Here is a 20,626-nt window from a genome sequence, read left to right on the forward strand (position 1 = left end):
AGATGCAGAGAAAGGCTACCAGGATGATCAGGGGAATGGAGAGCTATATTATGAGTGGAGGTAAAAGAGCTTGGATTGTTTAAGCTTTCAAATCATTGCTGAGCATGGATATGACTCCTCTCTATAATACATCACGGAGGTATTAGGGTCTTTAGGTGGAGAAGAGCTATTTAAACTAAAGTACAATTTTGGCAGAAGAACAAATGGTTGTAAAATGGCCATGAATAAATTTAGGCTGAAAATTAGAAGAACCACCAGAGGAATGAGGTTCTGGAACAGCGTTCCAGTAGGAGTAGTGAGGGCAAGTAACCTAAAATAGAGCTTAATAAATTTATGAATCTGATTATATGATGGGTTTGCCTGCAATAGGAGACTGGATTCGATGACCAAAGAGGTTCTTTCCAGACCTGTGTCCTATGGCTTCAAGGATGTAACAATCTGATTGTATTGTACGCCCTATCAGCAGTACAAGCATCCTTTAGCAAAACTGGACAATGTGATTAAAAATTCAATTGCTTGCTTTTTGATTTCTGCAGCCATCTGTCACCCACAGTTCTGGACATCTGGGCTGCTCTCCTCTCTCTGCAGCTCACAGAGGAAGAGTTTTGGTGCTCCATGGTCTGGCCACACTCCCTCTGTTGCTGCTTGGTGACAGACTCTGTACCTCTGCAGCAGCAGGCAGTGATGGTCCTTTTGCTTCCGCTCTTCCTCCTCCTATTTTAACTTTTCTGCATAGTTTTTTGGGCAGTGGGGGGCAGCACTCTTCCGCCTTGACATTCCCTCTCCTCCCTGGGTCTGTTAACCTTTTGGGGGTTTAACCCTCCCTGAGCCTCCCCTGCAGCATCTCCCTGCTAGCTCCTCTGCCCCTTCCAGACATGGCAGAGCAGCCAAGAAAGCACCAGGTCAAATCCAAGTGGTGCTCTACATGAGGCAGCCTTGCCAGACTCAGCAGACGGTGAGTTGTGCTCAGGCTTCACACAGCCTTTTGTCCCTAACTCTGTTAGATCCTGAGTTGGACAGGCAAGCGGGGTCCCCTACCCACAGAGGCAGCTGCGACTGCAAATGGGAAAAATGGACTGGGAACCCCAGTGCAGAGCAGGGAGAGGCTCCAAAAGCAAGGAGGACCCTTGACTCACGGGATAAGTCCCAGGGGACCCCTGCAGAACAAAGAGGGGAGGCTTGCAGAGCCAGAAATCCGCCCCCCCCCACCCCCCCGCAAGTCTTAAAATGGGTCCTGAGTGCCCTGGGGAAAGAAGCAGGGTTTGTAATCAGCTTTCCAGCAAGGAGGACTCTGACAATGAGTTCCCCCTCCCCGTCCCAGGGGAAATGAGGCAGACCTCTCAAGAGGGCTCTAGGTCATAAGGAAGGCAAGCCACAAAAGGTATCACCAAAGGCACAGCAGAGCTCCTACACTCCCAAAGCACACTAAAAAGGTTAAAAAAAACTAAAAAAGCTAAAAAAGGGAAAGAAAATTAACAAAAACCCCCAGAAGATAAGAATCTTCTGCCTCCTCTTTCTCCTCCTCCTTCCCCTCCCGCACTGAGGAAGGTGAGCTGTCTGGCTGTGAAACCTGAGCCTACTCTTGAGGGTAAACCGCAGAGTAAATTTCTCCTCTCAAAATCCTCCCCTGAGGATGCAATAACCCTTCACTTCTCCTTCAAGGGAGTGATGAGGGATTAATGGAATAAGCCTGATAAGGGCAAGCGTGTTAACAAGAGCAACCTCGGGCTCTATAACATTCAAGAACCAAAGAACTCTATTGCTGAGATACCAAAGGTGACATGCTGTAGCTTCCCTCCCCAGGAATATGTTTATTCCTTAAAAGGGGGAGATCGATCCTAAGGAACCTACAGATAGAAGGACAAAGGCCACTCTCAAAAAAGGGCTTTGAAACCTCTTCTGTCACCCTTTGAACATCCCTGGCAGCTACGTGCTTTGAAAGAGCATCTCCTTCCTGGCTGGAAGATCTCAAAGCCCTTAAAGACATAGATCACCCTGACTTTGGCTCCACTTTAAAGAAATTCTCCCTAACAACAATGTTTGTAGCTGACGTCTCAATGGATGCAATGAGGTCCTCAGCCCAAGCTATGGCTTCCAGCTCAGTAGCCAGGCACCCACTATGGCTCCAGTCTTGGAAGGTGGATACTCACTGTAAGCAGGTTCTATGCTCAGCCAAGCTTACAAAATCCCTCCTTTTTGGAGAAAAGTTGGTTACGGTGATGGCTGACAGTGCAGCAGATCCAAACTGTCTCTCCTTTCTCCACTAAGTGCCCTCAGGAGGTGATACAAACCAGCCTTTACAGTCAGAGGTGCTTCTTTCACTCCTCATCCTCACAGAGGAGCAGCAAAGGGACAATGGGTTTCCCAGTGGAAAACAGTGGATTTGAAGTCTGGGGCAGGTGGCAGAAGTCCAAATGGAGCTCCACCCCCCTCGTAAAATCCACTTTATGACAAAGATCCCATAGGCCTCCATCCAGAGTTGAAGTTAGGGAGCAGGATTTTCCATTTCCTAGAGGAATGGGTTGCATCAACTACAGACAGTACATCAGGGAAATAGTCAGCCAGGATACTCCCATGACCTGTGGGCTCCACCCCTTCCATTCTTCCTCCAGTCACTCAACTCCCATGACCCCAGAAAACACAATCTGATCCAGAACAAAATATCTTATCTTCTGGATATGGGCATGAAAGAGAGAAGAAAGAAGAAGAAAGGTTATGTGGGTTCTGCTCCATCATCTTCATTGTACAGAAATACGTGTATCAGAGCCACTCTTAACCTCAAAAGGATCAACAAGTGCATGAAGAAAATGAAGGTTTGGATGTAGACCGTGGCCCCTACAATTTCATTCCTGTCCCAGGGGGAGTTCTTGATTTCAGTAGTTCTAGTGGACACATATCCATATCCTTCTCAGACAGTGCCACTGCAAACGTCTGAGGTTCGCCTACAGCAGGAAACATTAGCAGTACCAAACATTCCCATTTAGCCTGTCCTCGGCCCCCAGAGTTGTTACAAAGATGGTGGTGGTGATAATAGCCAGGCTCAGAACTGACCAGTAACCCTGTCGGGATGACATCATGATCAGAGCTCCATCACAGTCAGCAGCGCACAGGGCCACATCTTGGACTTTGAATCTCCTTCCGGAGCATGGCTTCGTCATCAGTGCCAAGAAAGGTTCCCTGGTTCCATCCAGGAATTTATTTCCTTGCTCCAGAGCCACAGGAGGCCCACCCTAGCACTATGCCTCCAACTCCAAGGACTTCTGTGTCCTGGATAGGAATCACTTCATGGGCACAGTCACACATCAGATGTCTTCAAGCCTTCATTCTGAAGGTGTGAGACCACGCCCTGTAACACATCAGAGATCAAGGACAGGTTCTGATGGTGTTCAACTCCTTATATTGGTGGTCAGCCCAAGACAATGTCTGCAAAGGCATGCCCATCTCCCTTCCAGATCCTTAGTCCTCACAATCAACACTCACTTGGAGACCCAAACAGCTCAGGTCCTGTGGAGCCAGGAGGAAAAGGCTCACCAGATAAACCATCTAGAGCTGAAAGTAGTCAAGTTAGCTCTGCAAAGGTTCCAGCCTACCCTGAAGGGGATCAATGCCCTGTTTCAATCAGACAGTACGACTATGGTTGGATATTTAAACAACCCTGAATTCAGCATTATACGCAGAAGCAATGGAGATAATGAGTTGGGCAGAACAGTGCCTCCTTTCCCTGAGAGCGAGTCACATCAAAGGGGACCTGAACTAACAGGCAGACTGGCTCAGCAGGCGCAGGGTCAAAAACTCTGAGTGGTGCCTGAATCAGGATGTTTTCGATCTCATCTTCAGACTGTCAACCTCTCTCCAACCAACCTGTTCTCTGATTGTACAAACACAAGGAGGCCAAAATACTTCACAATGGAGGCAGACCTCAGGTCCATGAGGACAGATGCTTTATTGTACAGGTGGCTGCAGGGCCTACTCTATGTATTTCCACCCTTTCAGCTGCTGGGGAAGGTGGTCCAGAAAATAAAAAGAGAACAGGCAAGGGTAAATATTGATAACTCCTCACTGACCGACAAGACCTTGGATCTCAGACCTAATAGAGCCCCAACTCCAGCTTCCATGGAGACCAGACATCCTCTCGCAAGGTCCTCTTCTTCATCCAGACCCAAATGGACTTCAACAGCCTTCCCACTGAAAGGGAAGCTCTAGAAAGTCTTGATCTATCTCCCAGAGTTATTAAGACATTGCTTTCGCCTAGGAGAGCACTAAAAGCATACTCCTTTCTCTGGCCCAGATTCAACAACTGGTGCCAAGAGCACAGTGCAAATCCCAGAAATCCAGGAATTCCAACCATTCTGGACTTCCTCCAAGGAAGCATAGACCAAGGCCTTCAGCCCAGTACCATTGTTTGTCAGGTATCTGTTTTATTAGTGTGCTATTCACAGGGTCCTCGAGCTCCCTGGCAGACAATCCACAGCTAGCCAGATGCCTTCAAGCAGTTTGATTAGCCAGACCAGTTGTCAGGCCGCTCTTCCGAAAATGGGACCTTCCTGTAGTTTTGTGGTCCATGCCTTCAAGCCTCTAACTTCAGTATTGGCCTTTTATTTATCCATTAAGACTTGTTTCTTAGTAGCTGTCAGTTCCTCCAGGAAAGTATCAGAACTCGCAGCCTTATCTATACAGGAAAATTACTGTGTGTTACACGAAAACAAGATGGTGTTCAGGACCTTTCTTCCTAATGTAGATTCCTCCTTGCACACTTGCCAAGGGGTTGTGCTTCCTTTGTTCTTTCCTAAACCACAAAAGCCAACTAAAAAGGTGTAGCACCTTTGATGTCAGGAGAACGTTGAAAATCTATCTCAAGCATACAGAATCCACAAGAAGATTGGGCTCTCTATTTGTGTCCTTCCACCCCAAATGCCAGGGACTCAGAACTTCTAAGTCCTCCATTACAAAGTGGATTAGACTGCGCAATGATAAATTATATGGACTTTTGAGAGAGCTCGCAAAAAGTGAGGTGCTTCTTTCCTATGAAACTTGTTTCATAACCCACCCTGCATCTGTTTGCTGCTTGCTATTTCCCAGACATCGAGAATTGTGGGAGATGCTGAGTTGCAGAATGGAAAATTTCTTGGTGTTAATTTCCTTTCTGCTAGAAACATCTCCCATAATTTGGCCCACCCTGAATGGCTTAAGAGTCAAAGGTCAGATATTAAATGGACTCATTACCATATGACCGTTTTCCTTGATCTAATATACATAATCATTTAGTTATCTCTGGAATATGTGGTATTAATGATGTTACGCAAGTTTTACAGCATGGGAATATCTCATCTGGTAGCAAGCAAGAGCGGGGCAGTGTACCTGCGGCACCAAAAGGCTGATCTGCTTCTGTGAGCTACAGAGAGAGGCGAGCGGCCCAGACATCCAGAATTGCATGTGACAGTGCTAGCAGAAAGGAAATTATCAGTAAGAAATTGTCCATTCTCTCTCTATTTCTGATTTTTTCCAGCATTCTTCCTTCCATGCATCTCTTACCCTATTTATCACAACAGAATATTGCATAGTGATTTCATGAGGTTTTTTTTAAATATTAGGATCATCACTGATCCATGGTATGTTATTCTTCTCACGTTGTGCTGTTTAAAGTGAGATCATATTAAAATATGCTACTGTGAAATGGAAAGTTCAAGATCAATGTAAACTCTATTTAGAATACTCATAAAACAGCTATAATAATGCAGATTGCATAACGCAGCTTACTGTCAAGAGTTAGGTATTTCTGTAAAAGTATATATGAATTCTGAAAAAATTGTTTTATCAGTTCTGTTTCTTGATTTTTAAATAAGCCTTTATGGTACTTATTTAGAACTGTGTAGCAAGACTGAAATATAGACACACTAGTGTAACATATGGGAAACAGTAATTTTCTGTGTATGTTCTGTATTTACAGGAAGGGCTGAGAATGCTTGTTTCAAGAGATCTAGATTGTACAAATACTGTATACATCCAGTTTTCATTTAAATTTATAGCAAAAGGTAGGTTCACTCTTTATTTGTGGGTTTTTTCAGTAGCTTTACTCATATATTATAATATTACAGACAAGTATGTGGGTTTAAATTTACAAAATTAATTTAAGTGGCCATTAGTTAATGCTAAATAACAATGAAACTTCTATGGAATTTTTTATCGTGCTCATTTTAATAGAAAATAGGTTCACCATACTAATTCTAACTCAGAAGAAACATCAAACTAATTTTAGGTGTGCTGTTATTTTTTCTCTTGTTAAAGCTATCACCCCTTCTATTCCTACTTCCTTTATTCAGGGTTTTATAACTCGGCCTTAAAATGAAATCCAAGCTCTAGCTCATTATGTCATACGCAGTCTCAACCTAGATACTTGTGCTGCCCAGAAAACGCCATTTTTGAGTATTCTCTACATGCATAAAAGAAAAATGATAATTTAAAGATTTTTAGATTTCATAGGTCAAAATTATTTGAAATGGTTTTTAGCAATTGATTAATTAATAAAATGGTCTCTATACTGGATGATTTACGGGATTAGTAACAAACTGTGGAGATTTCATGTGCTCATTGCTTATTTAATCTAACCCAGCTTGACAGAGATCAAAAGTTGCCAACATCTGACTTCCAAGTAGACATAATATAAATGAACATAGGAATTATGATTAATACAATATGAAGAGTAATCAGTGTTCACCAGAAATAACAAGCGCCAAACAGTTTATCCAATATAGGTCTGATCAAGCTGGTGATGCAGTCTGATCCACATTTCCAAATTACCTGACTTTTTTTTTTTTTGCTTGTGTCATAACTTCGTTATGAAAAGGACGTGTGTGTGTGCAGACCACAGAAGCTGCATGGGGCCCCAGTAACTCAGTGGAGCTCCACACAGGCACAGGGGTCCACTTGTACAGAGCTTGAATTCCTGCAATTCTTGTGCATGCAGAATTCCTATTAACTTAATGGGGAGTTACATGCAGCTAAGGGCTGCACAATTGCACCCAAGTTACTAGTTTCTTTGCCAAAGAACAAGACCAAAATAAAAGTTCGGAACCACATTGGGTATTTTTTAAACAAAAGTCTGAAGTCAATTTCTGTTTGGGCAATTTAAAAAAAATCCATGTGGATTCAGCTTGGATCTTTCCAGTCTGTCATGTAATAATATAATTTGGCTGCTTGCTCCTATTATTAAACGCCTTTATGGAAATAAGAGGAAAACTATTATGACCATGTCCAAATAGCCCATGTTAAAAGCAAAATCTTGGTTGATGACTTCTTGTTTTTCAAAATTCCCCCTTCAAAAATAATAATAATAAAAATATATGACCATTGCCAAGGTGCTTGAAAGTGCAGCTCAGTATACTTATCATTCCAATAAGCATGCATAATAAAAACATTACAGGTCAGATTCTGAAGCAGGGCTGTAGACTCCCTGTAAGATCTACTTTTGGAGCAAGGTGCTAGTCAGCATTAGTAAGAGTTTCAGAATCTGACCCTATGTTAATAACTAGATATTACAGAGAGTTTTTTAAGCTTGGTAACATAGGACAGAAAACCCAATAATAATGGGAGATTTCAACATCCTCTTATTGACTGGGAACTCGTCGCCTCAGGATGGGATGCAGAGATAACATTGCTAGACATTATTAATGACTGCTTCTTGGAGCAGTTTGTCCTGGAAACCACAAGGGGAGAAGCACAGGATCTGGTCCCAGAGGTGAATATAGCAGACCCGCTTGGTAATAGTGACCACAATGTAATTAAATTTGACATCCTTGTGGGGGGGGGCAAATTCCAAAGAAACCCATCACTGTAGCATTTAACTTGAAAAAAGGGGAACTACACAGAAATGAGGAGACTAGTAAAACAGAAATTAGAACGAAGAATCCCAAGAGTGAAATGGCTACAAGCTGCATGGAAACTTTTTAAAAACACAATAATAGAGGCTCAAACTGTATGTATACCCCAAATAAAAAAAACAACAGTAAGAGGACCAAAAAAACCCCACCACCCTGTCTAAACAGCAGAGTAAATGAGGCAGTTAGAGACCCAAAAAATCTTGTTAAAAATTGGAAAATAGAAGGAGGAATAGTGAGGAAAATAGAAAGAAGCATAAACTCGGGCAAGTCAAGTGTAAAAGTATAATTCGGCAGGCCAAAAAAGAATTTGGAAAGTAACTAGCAAAAGACACAAAAACTAACTGCAAAATTTTATGTAAGTACATCATACACAGGAAGCCTGCCAAACAATCAGTGAGGCCACTGGACGATCAAGGTGCTAAAGAAGCACTCCAGGAAGACAATGCCATTGCAGAGAAGCTGAATTAATTCTTTGCATCATCTTCATTGCAGAGGATGAGAGGGAGATTCCCTCACCTGAGCCATTCTTTTTAGGTGACAGATCTGAGGAACTGTCCCAGATTGAGGTATCAAAAGAGGAGGTTTTGGAACAAATTGATAAATTAAACAGTAATTAGTCCTCAGGACCAGATGATATTTACCCAAGAGTTTTGCAGGAACTCAAATACAAAACTGCAGAACTACTAACTGTGGTATGTAACTTATCACCTAAATCAGCCTCCATGCCAGATGACGGCTGATATCTAATGTAACACCAATTTTTTAAAAAGACTCCAGAGGTAAGCCTAAATTTAGTACCAGGCAAATGGGTTGAATATATAGTGAAGTACAGAATTATCAGACACATAGATGAACATGATATTTTGGGGAAAAGTCAATATGGTTTTTGTAAAGGGAAATCATGCCTCACCAATTTGTTAGAATTCTTTGGGGAGTCAACAAACATGTGGACAAGGATGATGCAGTGGATATAGTATATTTGGACTTTCAGAAAGCCTTTGACAAGGTCCCTCACCACAGGCTCTTAAACAAAGTAAGGAATCATAGGATAAGAGGGAAGGTCCTCTCATATATGGATCAGCAACAGGTTACAAGAGGAAACAAAGGATGGGAAGAAATGGTCAATTTTCACAATAGAGAGAGGTAAATATCAGGATCCTCAATTATCTGTACTGGGACCAGTGCTGTTCAGCATATTCATAAATGATCTGGAAAAAAGGGTAAACAATGAGGTGGCATAGTTAGCAGATGATTCAAATGTTTTCAGGTTAGTTAAGTACAAAGCAGACTGTGAAGAGTTACAAAGGGATCTCACAGACTGGGCATCAAAATGGCAGATGAAATTCAATGTTGGTAAATGCAAAGTAATGAACATTTGAAAACATAACCCCAACTATACATACAAAATGGTGGGGTCTAAATTTAGTTATGGCTCAAGAAAGATATCTTGGAGTCATCATGGATTCTTCTCTGACAACATCTGCCAATGTGCAGCAGCAGTCAAAAAAGCTAACACAATGTTGGAGCCATTAGGAAAGGGCTAGATAATAAAACAGAAAATATCATAATACCACTATATAAATCCAGAGTATGCCCACACCTTGAATACTGCACACAGTTCTGGTCATGCCATCTCAAAAAATGTATATTAGAATTGGAAAAAGTACAGAGAAGGGCAACAAAAATGAGTAGAGGTATGGAACAGCCTCCATGTGGGGAAAGACTGAAGAACTGGAACTGGAACTGTTCAACCTGGAAAAGAGATGACTGAGGAGAGAAATGACAGAGGTATATAAAATCATGAATGGTGTGGAAAAAGTGAATAAGGAAATTTTATTTACCCCTTTATATAACATAGGAACCAGAGGTCACCCAATGAAATTCACAGGCAGCAGGTTTCGAGCAAACATAAGAAAGTACTTCTTCACACAACACACAGTCAACATGTGGAACTCCTTGCCAAGGGATGTTGTGAAGGCCAAAACTATAACTTGGTTCAAAAAAGGATTAGATAAGTTCCTAAAGGATAGATCCATCAATGGCGATTAGCCAAGATGGTCAGGGATACAGCCTGATGCTCTGTGTGTCCCTAAACCTCTGACTGCCAGAAGCTGGAACTGGAAGATAAGGGGTGGATCACTCAATAAATTGCCCTGTTCTGTTCACTACCTCTGAAACATCTGGTACTGGCCACTGTCAGGAGACAGGATACTGGACTAGTTGAACCATTGGTCTGACCCATTATGGCCATTCTTATGTTCTCATGAAGGAAGGATGGTCTTGTGTTTAAGAGTCAGGTCTGGTAATCAAGAGACTTGAGTTTTACTCTTGGATCAGCCACAGAATTCCTGGCCTAGATTGAAGGTGCAAAGCATTATTTTTTTTCATTAAAACTTATAAGTAAATACCTACTGATCATTCAATCAGTAAAACAACTCACATGAATAAAGTTGCTGACATGATTGCTTGTAGGATTAGCTTGTAAATGCTTGAGGACGAGGACTGTCTGCCCAATAGGTGTGGATGTTGTGGGTACTACTATAACACAGGTGATAATACTAATAATTTGTGATACTATGAGATACTATGATACTGTGTTGATATAATTTGTGGTACTATAAACAAATATTGATCTGTTGAAAAATGGTTGTTGTTTTGTAGGAAAGGAAATGGTTTGCCTGAAATAAAAAATGATAATGCTGAGATTGCTTTGGGTCTAAATAAATTAACTATTATTATGTATATCATTAATATTCTTGTAAAAGCAGCAAAGAGTCCTGTGGCACCTTATAGACTAACAGACGTTTGGAGCATAAGCTTTCATGGGTGAATACCCACTTCATCGGATGCATGTCCGACGAAGTGGGTATTCACCCACGAAAGCTTATGCTCCAATACGTCTGTTAGTGTACAAGGTGCCACAGGACTCTTTGCCGCTTTTACAGATCCAAACTAACACGGCTACCCCTCTGATGATTAATGGGCATGTAAATTTAACCCTTACATCAGTAGCATTTTCCAGAGTCCCATCCAGGTGAATGCTTAAGAGGATGCATACATACAGTATGTGTATTACCTGCCAACAGTTAAAGTTGTTATAAAAAAACAGTGATGCATAATGTAAAAATCTGTAATAAAAGTACGAGTAGCCTAATTACATTTAAATATGAATATATGTTTATAAAGTAGTGTTTCTTGCAAATCAGATTATAATGAACGTAAATGTATGCACTTTTCTGTAGGTACCCCAGAGAGGTCTCATTCCATTCTGCTACAATACTCCATCAACGGTGGCATCACTTGGCATCTAATAGATGAGTTTTACTTCACTCAAACTACTGATGTTCTCTTCATTAACGTTCCACTACCAAACACTGCGGAAACCAATTCTACACGTTTCAGGCTCTGGCAACCTTACAACAATGGTAAAGATGATAAATACACGTTATTCCAAATACATGCTTACATAATTATATTTCTGAAGTTGTTTTGGCTAAATAATAATCAGGACTCTCAATCTTGTACAGTATTCTGTTATAATTATATACAGGATGTTTAATACTCAAATTTCAAGTTTTTTGGGCTTGATTTGCTAGACATTACAATACCATTACATTTGCACTTTTTATGCATGCAGTTTCCATAATACTGGTGGATGTTTTAAAATAAAAGTATGTAATTTAATATCACTGGGACTACTTGCATAAAATTAGCAGGATTTGGTCCTTAGGGGAGTTTAGAAATGTAATCTATAAAATTAAATTTGTTGAGGTCTGTCTCATTATTCTTAATGGGCCTGATTGTCATTTACGCTAAGCACCCTTTACATGATTCTGACTGTGTAGACAGGGTCATTGGTGTAAATGACAATCATGCCCAATATGCCCTAGAAGGCATTAAAAGCAGAATAAGAAAAATATACTTCGTGCATAATCTGCTAGTTAAAGTAGAAAGGTAAACTTCAAAGCAATATATAAATCCAAAGGGATGTTGTCTGTTCCTACTGAGTTTAGGATATACATCTGATGAAGAAGAAATATCTTAGTAACCCCACAAAGGATTCATAACATGATGTTGACATCAAAACACTGAAAAATTCTAGTGATAATTTAAACACAGTAATACAATAATTGTTTTATTTCAGGTGGTTTGGTTTCTTGCTTATATACAGCTTTTTGTTATTTGTAGCTCACCATTGGTTGGTTTAATTATCTCAAAGCCAATTCAGACCCAGTCCTAATAATCCTCCCCCAAAAAGAAAAGGAGGACTTGTGGCACTTTAGAGACTAACAGATTTATTTGAGCATAAGCTTTCGTGAGCTACAGCTCACTTCATCGAATACATCTTTCTGGTGGACTTCCCGCAAATGTTTAATGACATCCTCCCTTTCAGACAGTATCCTTAAATAGTAAACATCCTAGAGAGAAGGCCCTGCAGCCTCCTCTCTGATAACATCAAGCACACTTTGTGGATTATCTAGAAAGAGGCAATTATGCAAAAGAGCCATCCTACCCAGCTCAAAAGCATGGAAATGTGTACACAAGAAACAAAGAAAGTAGGCCATACTTACAGGATGGGAGACTCTATCCTGGGAAGCAGTGACTCTGAAAAAGATTTGGGAGTCATGATGGGTCATCAGTTGAACACAAGCTTCCAGTGCAACATGATGGCCTAAAAGCTAATTCAATCCTTGGATGCATAAATAGGGGAATTTCAAGTAGGAGTAGAGACATTATTTTTCCTCTGTATTTGCCATTACTGTGTTCAGTTGATCTGTCCATGGTTCAAGAAGGATGCTGATAAATTGGAGAGAGCTAAGAAAAGAGCACAAGAATGATTTGATTAGAAAATATGCCTTAAAGTAACAGTGGCAAGGAGCTCAATTTATTTAGCTTAACAAAGAGAAGGTTAAGAGGCGACCTGTTTATATCTGTAAGTACCTGTATCAGGAACAAATATTTAATAATGGGCTCTTCAATCTAGCAGAGAAAGGTATAACGCAATCCAACAGCTGGAAGTCGAAGCTAGACAAATTCAGACTGGCAATAAGGCATACATTTTTAACAGTGAGAATAATTAACCAGTGGAACAATTTGTCAAAGGTTGTGGTGTTTTAAATCAAGATTGGGTGGTTTTTGTAAAAGATATCCTCGAGGAATTCTTTTGTGGAAGTTCTGAGGTCTGTGTTACACAGGAGGTCAGATTAGATGATCACAATGATACCATCTAGCCTTGGAATCTAAAAATCTGTTAATTATAATTAAGGCTGTGAGTCTTTCACAGGGTCATGGAAGTCATGGATTCCATGACTTTCCAGAACCTCCATGACTTCCGCAGCTGCAGCGCTGGTGCGGCTGACCCCAGGGCTGCCTGAGCAGCTGGAGCAGCCCTGGGGCCAGCTGCACCAGTTGCTGCTTCAGCAGCCCCAGGCAGTTGGTCCCAGCTGCTGCCCCGGAGCAGCAGTCTGGGAGCAGCAGTGGCACCCCGGGCTGCCTCCCGCCTCCCTCCCCCACCGCCCCCGCCAGCAGCAGTGACGGCAGCACCCTGGGCCACCCTCCCCCTCTCCCCCAGCAGCAGCAGCTGCAGGGCCCTGGGCCGCCCCTGCCCAGAGGATCAGCAGCAGCAGCGGGATCCCGGGCCGCCCTCTGCCCAGAGCAGCAGCGGTGGTGGTGGGGCCTTGGGCTGGCCCTCCGCTCAGGAGCAGCAGCGGGGCCCCAGGACATCCCCTCCCAGGAGCAGCAGCGACCACCAGAGCATCCCCTCCCCCTGGCCCCAGAATAGCAGCGTCCGCTAGAGCGCCCCCTTTTCCCCAGCATCTAAGATTTAGTTAGGGGTATTTTTAGTAAAAGTCATGGACAGGTCTCTGGCCATGACTTTTTGTTTATTGCCCATGACCTGTCCACGACTTTTACTAAAAATACCCATGACTAAATCGTAGCCTTAATCATTACCTCTGTGACATATCTGAGTTCCACTGCTTATTTGGGAGTATGGAGACTGCCACCAAAGTTTTCTTTCTCTCCAATGTGTGTTTATCTGACTAGGACTGAAGAGCTCTAAATTGGCCCAGGGAGATTATTCAGTTCAAGTCACTTGTGACTCATCCACAAATTATACAGCTTAATCATCAGTTTTGACTTTTTGGACCATTAACTCAATGAATTTTTTATTATAGCTTACTTTGCAAAGTAAATATGACTTTACTGAAAGATACTTGCAAAACCATTTTTCACACTTCAGTCAGTCATTACTTTTGTGCAGGTTTCTTATTTTGGAAGAATACTCTATGCTTAGGGGCAGATAAGGCCAGATCGTGGTGCCCTGATGCACCCTGATGAGTACTTTATCATGCATATGGCCCAGTGAAGTCAGTGGGACAGAATACTCATGAAAGCAGCTGTTCACCAATGCAGTGAGACTTTTGTACTCTAGCCCACAGTTATTTGTTATCACTCTCTTCTCTAAAAGTTAACACAATACATTCTCCCTTTCTTCTTAGGTAAGAAAGAAGAAATCTGGATTATAGATGATTTCATTATTGATGGAAACAACCTAAAGAATTCTGTTATACTTCTGGATACGTTTGACTTTGGGCCTAAAGAGGATAACTGGCTTTTCTACCCTGGTGGTAATATTGGGCTTTATTGTCCGTATTCGTCAAAGGGAGCCCCGTACGTATTAAAAGAATCCACCTCTCAGCAATAAATTGGAAATAAATAGCCATCAAATGAACCAGACCTAAAATACCTCTTTCCTTTTTGTGGTAGGGAGGAAGATTCTGCTATGGTATTTGTTTCAAATGAAGTTGGAGAACATTCCATTACAACAAGGGAATTGAATGTGAATGAGAACACCATAATCCAGTTTGAGGTACTTATCCCCATAATGTTTTCTTACATGCGGAGTTTTAACCTTTCTTGCCCTCATTTTGGCATTTTGTTTCCTCTCTGGTGTTTGCCCAATATAGAGATCTGTGTAATTTTCCATAATTGTAAACTGTTTTATATGGTTTAACAGCTGTTAGCCATTCTTGTTGTTGATGTGGCTAGCAGGCTTTTATCATGTAGCTATGGAAAATTTCTCTCTCCAATTTTTCTCAGTTTTCTTGCAATTCTTTTAACTGCTTCTACATATATATTTATACTGAATGGTATAAATCAGTGGTGGGCAACCTGAAGCCTACGGGCCGCATGCAGCCCGTCAAGGTAATCCGCTGGCAGGCCGCAAGACAGTTTGTTTACATTGACCGTCCTCAGGCATGGCCGCCCGCAGCTCCCAGTGGCTGCAGTTCACCGTTCCCAGCCAATAGGAGCTGCAGGAAGCTATATAATACAATATGTATATAGCATTTAGCGAAGTCATAGCACATTCCATCATTAAACAACAAATGATTTTGGCTTATAAACTGTTGCTGAAATGATACTTAGAGTATTCTAAGAAAATTAGATTTGGTTGTGTACTAATGCACATTTCAATTTGTCATGCAGGCAATTAATAAAATATTGAACACAAATTGTTTTCTATTTTAAGTAATGGATTGAAAGCCTGCACAACAAAAAAATGAGTTCACATTAAGATACTGCAAGTCTTCAGAGTGTTAACCTCAAAAGGCGTACATGCATATTTTGGATCTGGTACAGGCATTGTATGAAAAAAGTTAAATGCCTTCAGCTAAGGTTTTTGAGGATATTAGTATAAATGAAGCTATTATACATAATGCAGTAAAGTTTCAGTCTGTGTCTCAAGAGTACAAAAACTAGATCTAGTCAAGCATCTCTCTTAATTTCCAGATGGGTGGATTCTCTAGTTATAGTAGATTGACAAGTCTCATGTGCACTGTGGACTGGAGCAATAAGGGAAGATTTATATATGGTGTGTTTTCAACATTTTACATAGTGCTGTGTGTCACTGGCTTTCGGAAATAATTTGTTTTAAGTTAAGAATCAGTATGTTAGAAATAAAACTACTATCCCTAAAAAGATAAGTGGAAACAAAGTATTTAAGTGGTTTTCATCTGTGCTTAGTATTTTGTCTGTAATGTGAGTTTTTACTTACGATATGGTAAATACAACGCAATATATTTTATTCTTGAGGGCCTCCTCATCCTACAAGTGTACTAACAACCCTGGTTCCATCCAGTCTTTTATGTCTTTATAACTGTCACCATGGCATAAAAGGTTTAAAACTGCAAGCATATTTTTTACAAACACATGGGAGGCAGGAAATCAGATTATTTTACATTATGGGCATGCCAAAATACATTTTAGGGTTTGTCTACACAGGGACACTTAGGAAGGTTAATCTGAATTAAAAGTCACTCCCAAAAAGTGAATTAAATGAAACCACATTAAAGCCACTTTAATTCTAAATGAGAGCATCCACACAGGGGTTTAATGCAGTAAACTAATCCACTTTAAAGTCACACCTTTGCTTAATTCAGATTAGTTTTCCTAAATGTCCTATGTAGACAAGTCCTTAAGGTTTCAGATGTTTCACAAAACTATACATTACAATTTTCAGGATATTAGTAGGACTGCTGATTATATACAATTTCTAGTGTTCACTATGTCACCGGGATCTCACAAGAACAGCAGGAGAGATTCTGGCACTGCCAGACTCAAACTACATCTCTGGTTTGGCCTCAGATCCAAATGCTACCCTACCCATAGATGTTTTGGACACTTCCTCCTAGGCCCCCACTGTTTTATATAAGCAAAAAAGAGAATACCAACTCTGAACAAAAGACTGGAATGATATAGTAAATGCCTTTAGGGATAATTTCTATAGTATAATTCTGTTCCGATAGTATAATTCCCTGGGACTCTGGGAGAGTAAAGAGAACCACAGTGAGGTTAGGGATCATTTAATCAACAATGAATGTCTGCATATTTTGTTTGTTTTATTATCATTTCTATTTTTTAAAAATTCACATTTCTCTGCCATCGTGTCTAGTGCAGTCTCTGACTAAGTACTGCCAGAGACGTTGCAAATTACTACAGCCATACTGCTAGGGACAGCGGGTCTATTGCTTTTTGCTTTTGTTGACTCAGAAACATGGTTTTGCCCTTATAGAAATATTTAATGCATCTAATTAATTTTTTATTAGTAGAATTTTTTTAAGATAGCCTGGATTGTGGCATGCCCTTCGATAGGTGGATGGTAGGGGAATGCGCAAGAAACTTTCACCTTTTGTACACCCCACACAAAGGCAATCTCTGCCCTGAGGAGTTGGGACCACACACACACAGAGGCACACAGAGTATCAAGAGAAGGAGCAGCCTACAATATCTTAGAACATTGTACAGCCTGCAAAGTTCCCCCAGCACTCTGGGCTGCTCAAGGAGGGATTATGTCTCCCTGAGATGCAATCAGTCCTTGAGCTCCCCCTGGGCAGTGAAGCCCTGCACCACACAAAATGCAGGTCAGCAGCTAAATGCCACATTTTGGCCCTCTGTAGTCTTTGTGATTTTATTTTTCTGCTCTAGATCAATATTGGATGCACCACTGATAGCTCATCTGCAGACCCAGTGAAACTTGAATTCTCACGAGATCTAGGGGCAACCTGGCACCTGCTGCTTCCACTGTGCTATAGTAGTAGCAGCTATCTCAGCTCCTTATGCTCCACTGAGCATCATCCAAGCAGCACTTACTATGCTGGTACAGCTCAGGGCTGGAGAAGAGAGGTCATCCACTTTGGAAAACTGCACCTATGTGGGTAAGTGTCTGGTTTCTAGTTCTAGTAAGGTTTTTTCTGTATTTGAATTTGCTTTATTGAAACAGTAACCATCTTAGAGGAAATGGAGATGTTATGTCCCACCCTGAGTCACAGTTCTTTCCGTAGCTCACCCTTTTCCCGAAGGGGAAAGTAAAGTGTGCCAGCAATTCATCTGGCACAGATTACTTCTGCCACTATGCTGGTTCAGATCTCATGGTTGGCGTGTTGCACAGGGAGCAAAGCTTGCACTATAGCTACTGCCTGCCCTTCTCTGCCCACTTGTGCAAGGTGGGGTGGAGGAAGTAGCACCCTTGTGAAGCCTACTGTCCCTCCTGTTACTCCTGGGGGAATTCTGTGCCAAAAAGTTAAAAATTCTGCACACAGTATTTTAAAATTCTGCATATTTTATTTGTCAAAATAACTCAATATAAACATGCCAGTTTCAATTATTTTGGTAATTTATTTCAAAATACCTGTCAGCAAGTATGTCTTTAATAATACAGACAACAAAAAAAATTTCCCCCAGGAATAGAGAATTAAAGAAAGCCTTATGAAACCCAGTTCCTGTTTCTCTGTTATGCTTTTGTTGGGCGCCTCTGTCTGGGTATGTTACATGCCAGCTGGGCACATTTTGGGGGAAAACTCTGTCTCTCCAGTCTGAGACACCCACACCGCTCCTCTCCCCACAGAGCCCAGCCCTGGGACACCCCCCGCCAGCCCAGACATCCACACCCACTACTCCCAAGAGCCCAGGAATCCAGAAAAAGAAACAGTCTGATGCTGGGTCCCGGGTTTGTACATAGTTTCGTGCAATGCATGTTACCTCCTTCCTTCAGGATGAGCTGGGAACCACAGCTGCTTGGAATCCTCCAGCTCCCACTCCTTCTCTCTCCCCCCTCCACCACCCCGGCAGTGTCCTGTATTTGCGAGCTGTAGAGATGGGCTCTGTTTGTGTCCTGCAACCCCTAGTTGTGGCCAGCAGCTCTGCAGCACCAATTCGGTAGGGGAAAATGAAATTCTGCTCAGAACATTAATACTGGACAAATTCTGCATTGTGCAGTGGTGCAGAATTCCCCCAGGAGTATCCTGTTCACAAACCATCAATCCACATAGCTCAAGCCAGGGGTAGGGATCTTACAACGTCAGTCACCCATCATCCAGATAATAAGTCCCATATTTTGTCTTGAACAATGGCTAATGTTTGGATACTTTACAGGAGTATGTAAATACTTAATAATATAACTAAGCATACATTACTGCACTCTTCAAGGAAGTGTCCCTTTGGTCCCAGCCAGTTATCATTTTATGCCTTGAAGCATAAAGATTGATAGTCCTAGAATTATAGCCCAGTTACTGTAGTATACCTGCAGATACTTTTCTTATTCATCTATATGTCTGATTCTATTTTAAAGCTTACAAAAGTATTTGTGATCCACTTATATTGGGAATATTACTACAGACAAAAGGAGCCTGAATAGTAAAGTCAGTGTTAAATGGCCAACATCTTTTTAGGTGTAGGGCTTTCTAAATGCTCCTACTGTGGATTTGTACAGCAGAGGGAAGTCTGCTGTAATTCACCTAGTGTATTCTTGCATAAAGCTTGAAACGAGCATTTCCTCAGAAGATACAGAGTATTGTGAAACTAAGCCTTACAATCAGGAAATCAAAGAACTTCTTGTAGTTCCCATTTCAGGACAAGTGAAATAGTCATAAATATCTAGCAAAGAAAAGTAATTTCTGTTCATAGGCTTTTTAATACATATTATTTTAAATGTAAAACAGTATAATCTCCTTTGTCAGAGAAACCTCCAACTATTATTCTCAGTACAGTTCACCCAAAGGAGAGCTTCTCAGTTCTCACCCTGGATTAAATTGTGACCTGTATATGAGTGAAAATAAACTGTATAACTGCAGGCTGGATTTCTGGATCTGCCGTGGGTAATGGCCATCCCATTAAACAATTGACCTCATTGTGGTGCTGGAATTAGGAGAGTCCTATCCTATGTAATATAATAAAATAGAATCAATTTTGAAAAATATTGATGTTTAGTAATTAAACAAAATGTTTAATTTTTAGGCATAAGCATTTTGTTTTTATGACTAACACATGAAGCACAGAAAAGTCCGCAGCAGCTCATCTGTCCCAGATTTGCCTGACTCTTTCCCCAAGCTCTGATCCCTCCCTTGCAACCAGAGATCTGAACATACACATTCCCAGGTCATTTGCCCTCCCACAAACCTGCCAAATAGATCCCACCTGACCCCTCCCTTTCTGGGTCTCTCTTTCTCATTTTCCTGCCCTCCAGGCTGATGGCCAGTCCAGCTTCCTGTCAGTTCCTTTCCCAATCCGGTAGGCATGCACCCCACCTTGAATAGCTGGGTCATAAATCGGCAGCAAGAAAATGGGTTTCGTGGGGAGTAGTGCATGTTGTGAATTTCTATCACCAAGGAGGTGAGATGGGATTTGCTCCAGGCAGAATCCCAACATCCAGATATCTTCCTAAAGCTCAGGACTAGCTCCCCTAGACTGACCCACCTGTTTTACTCTAAAAACAGACATTCTCTCATCCACCTGCACTTTCTAGAGTTTAAACCAATATTAAAGCAATTTGAAGACATTTTTATCTCTTACATTAGGCTCCCTCTGTCAGAAATTAATGTGCTTCCTCAGCAGATGGGCACCTCTAGCAGTAAACTAAGAATAGCCAGTTGCAGATGCATACTCTGGGTGAAATCCGGGCCCCAGCAAAGTGAATGGCAAAACTCCCACTGAATTCAGTGGGGCCAGAATTTCACCCTCGGTTTCAAACATATGTCACATTTTATTCATAGTGAAAAGTATTCCTGTTTTTTTTTTTTTTAATTTTCATGTTGGTGGGTTGAGCAAAATGGATGGAATTTTCATTTTAAAAATTAGTGTAGTTGTGTCTCAGAAGATAAGTGAGGAGGCAATAAAGTCAATTAATTTTACTGACTACAGGAGGAATTATTATTGGCTCCCTTTCTATGAATCAGTTGTTGGTAATTTCACCA

The 20,626-nt window shown here is 41.4% G+C and overlaps 1 protein-coding gene across 1 annotated transcript in view; it reads left to right on the forward strand.

Moving 5' to 3' along the window:
• RELN (reelin) overlaps positions 1–20,626 on the forward strand; it is a 455,527-nt gene that overhangs the window by 380,389 nt on the left and 54,512 nt on the right. Inside the window, exons 37-41 of the mRNA XM_077807865.1 lie at positions 5,948–6,032; positions 11,120–11,302; positions 14,378–14,549; positions 14,646–14,748; positions 17,364–17,593. Coding sequence (XP_077663991.1) covers positions 5,948–6,032; positions 11,120–11,302; positions 14,378–14,549; positions 14,646–14,748; positions 17,364–17,593 — 773 coding nt within the window. The remainder of the gene's footprint in view (positions 1–5,947; positions 6,033–11,119; positions 11,303–14,377; positions 14,550–14,645; positions 14,749–17,363; positions 17,594–20,626) is intronic.

This window comes from Eretmochelys imbricata, chromosome 1, assembly GCF_965152235.1.
Source record: "Eretmochelys imbricata isolate rEreImb1 chromosome 1, rEreImb1.hap1, whole genome shotgun sequence".
NCBI classification, from domain to species: Eukaryota; Metazoa; Chordata; order Testudines; family Cheloniidae; genus Eretmochelys; species Eretmochelys imbricata.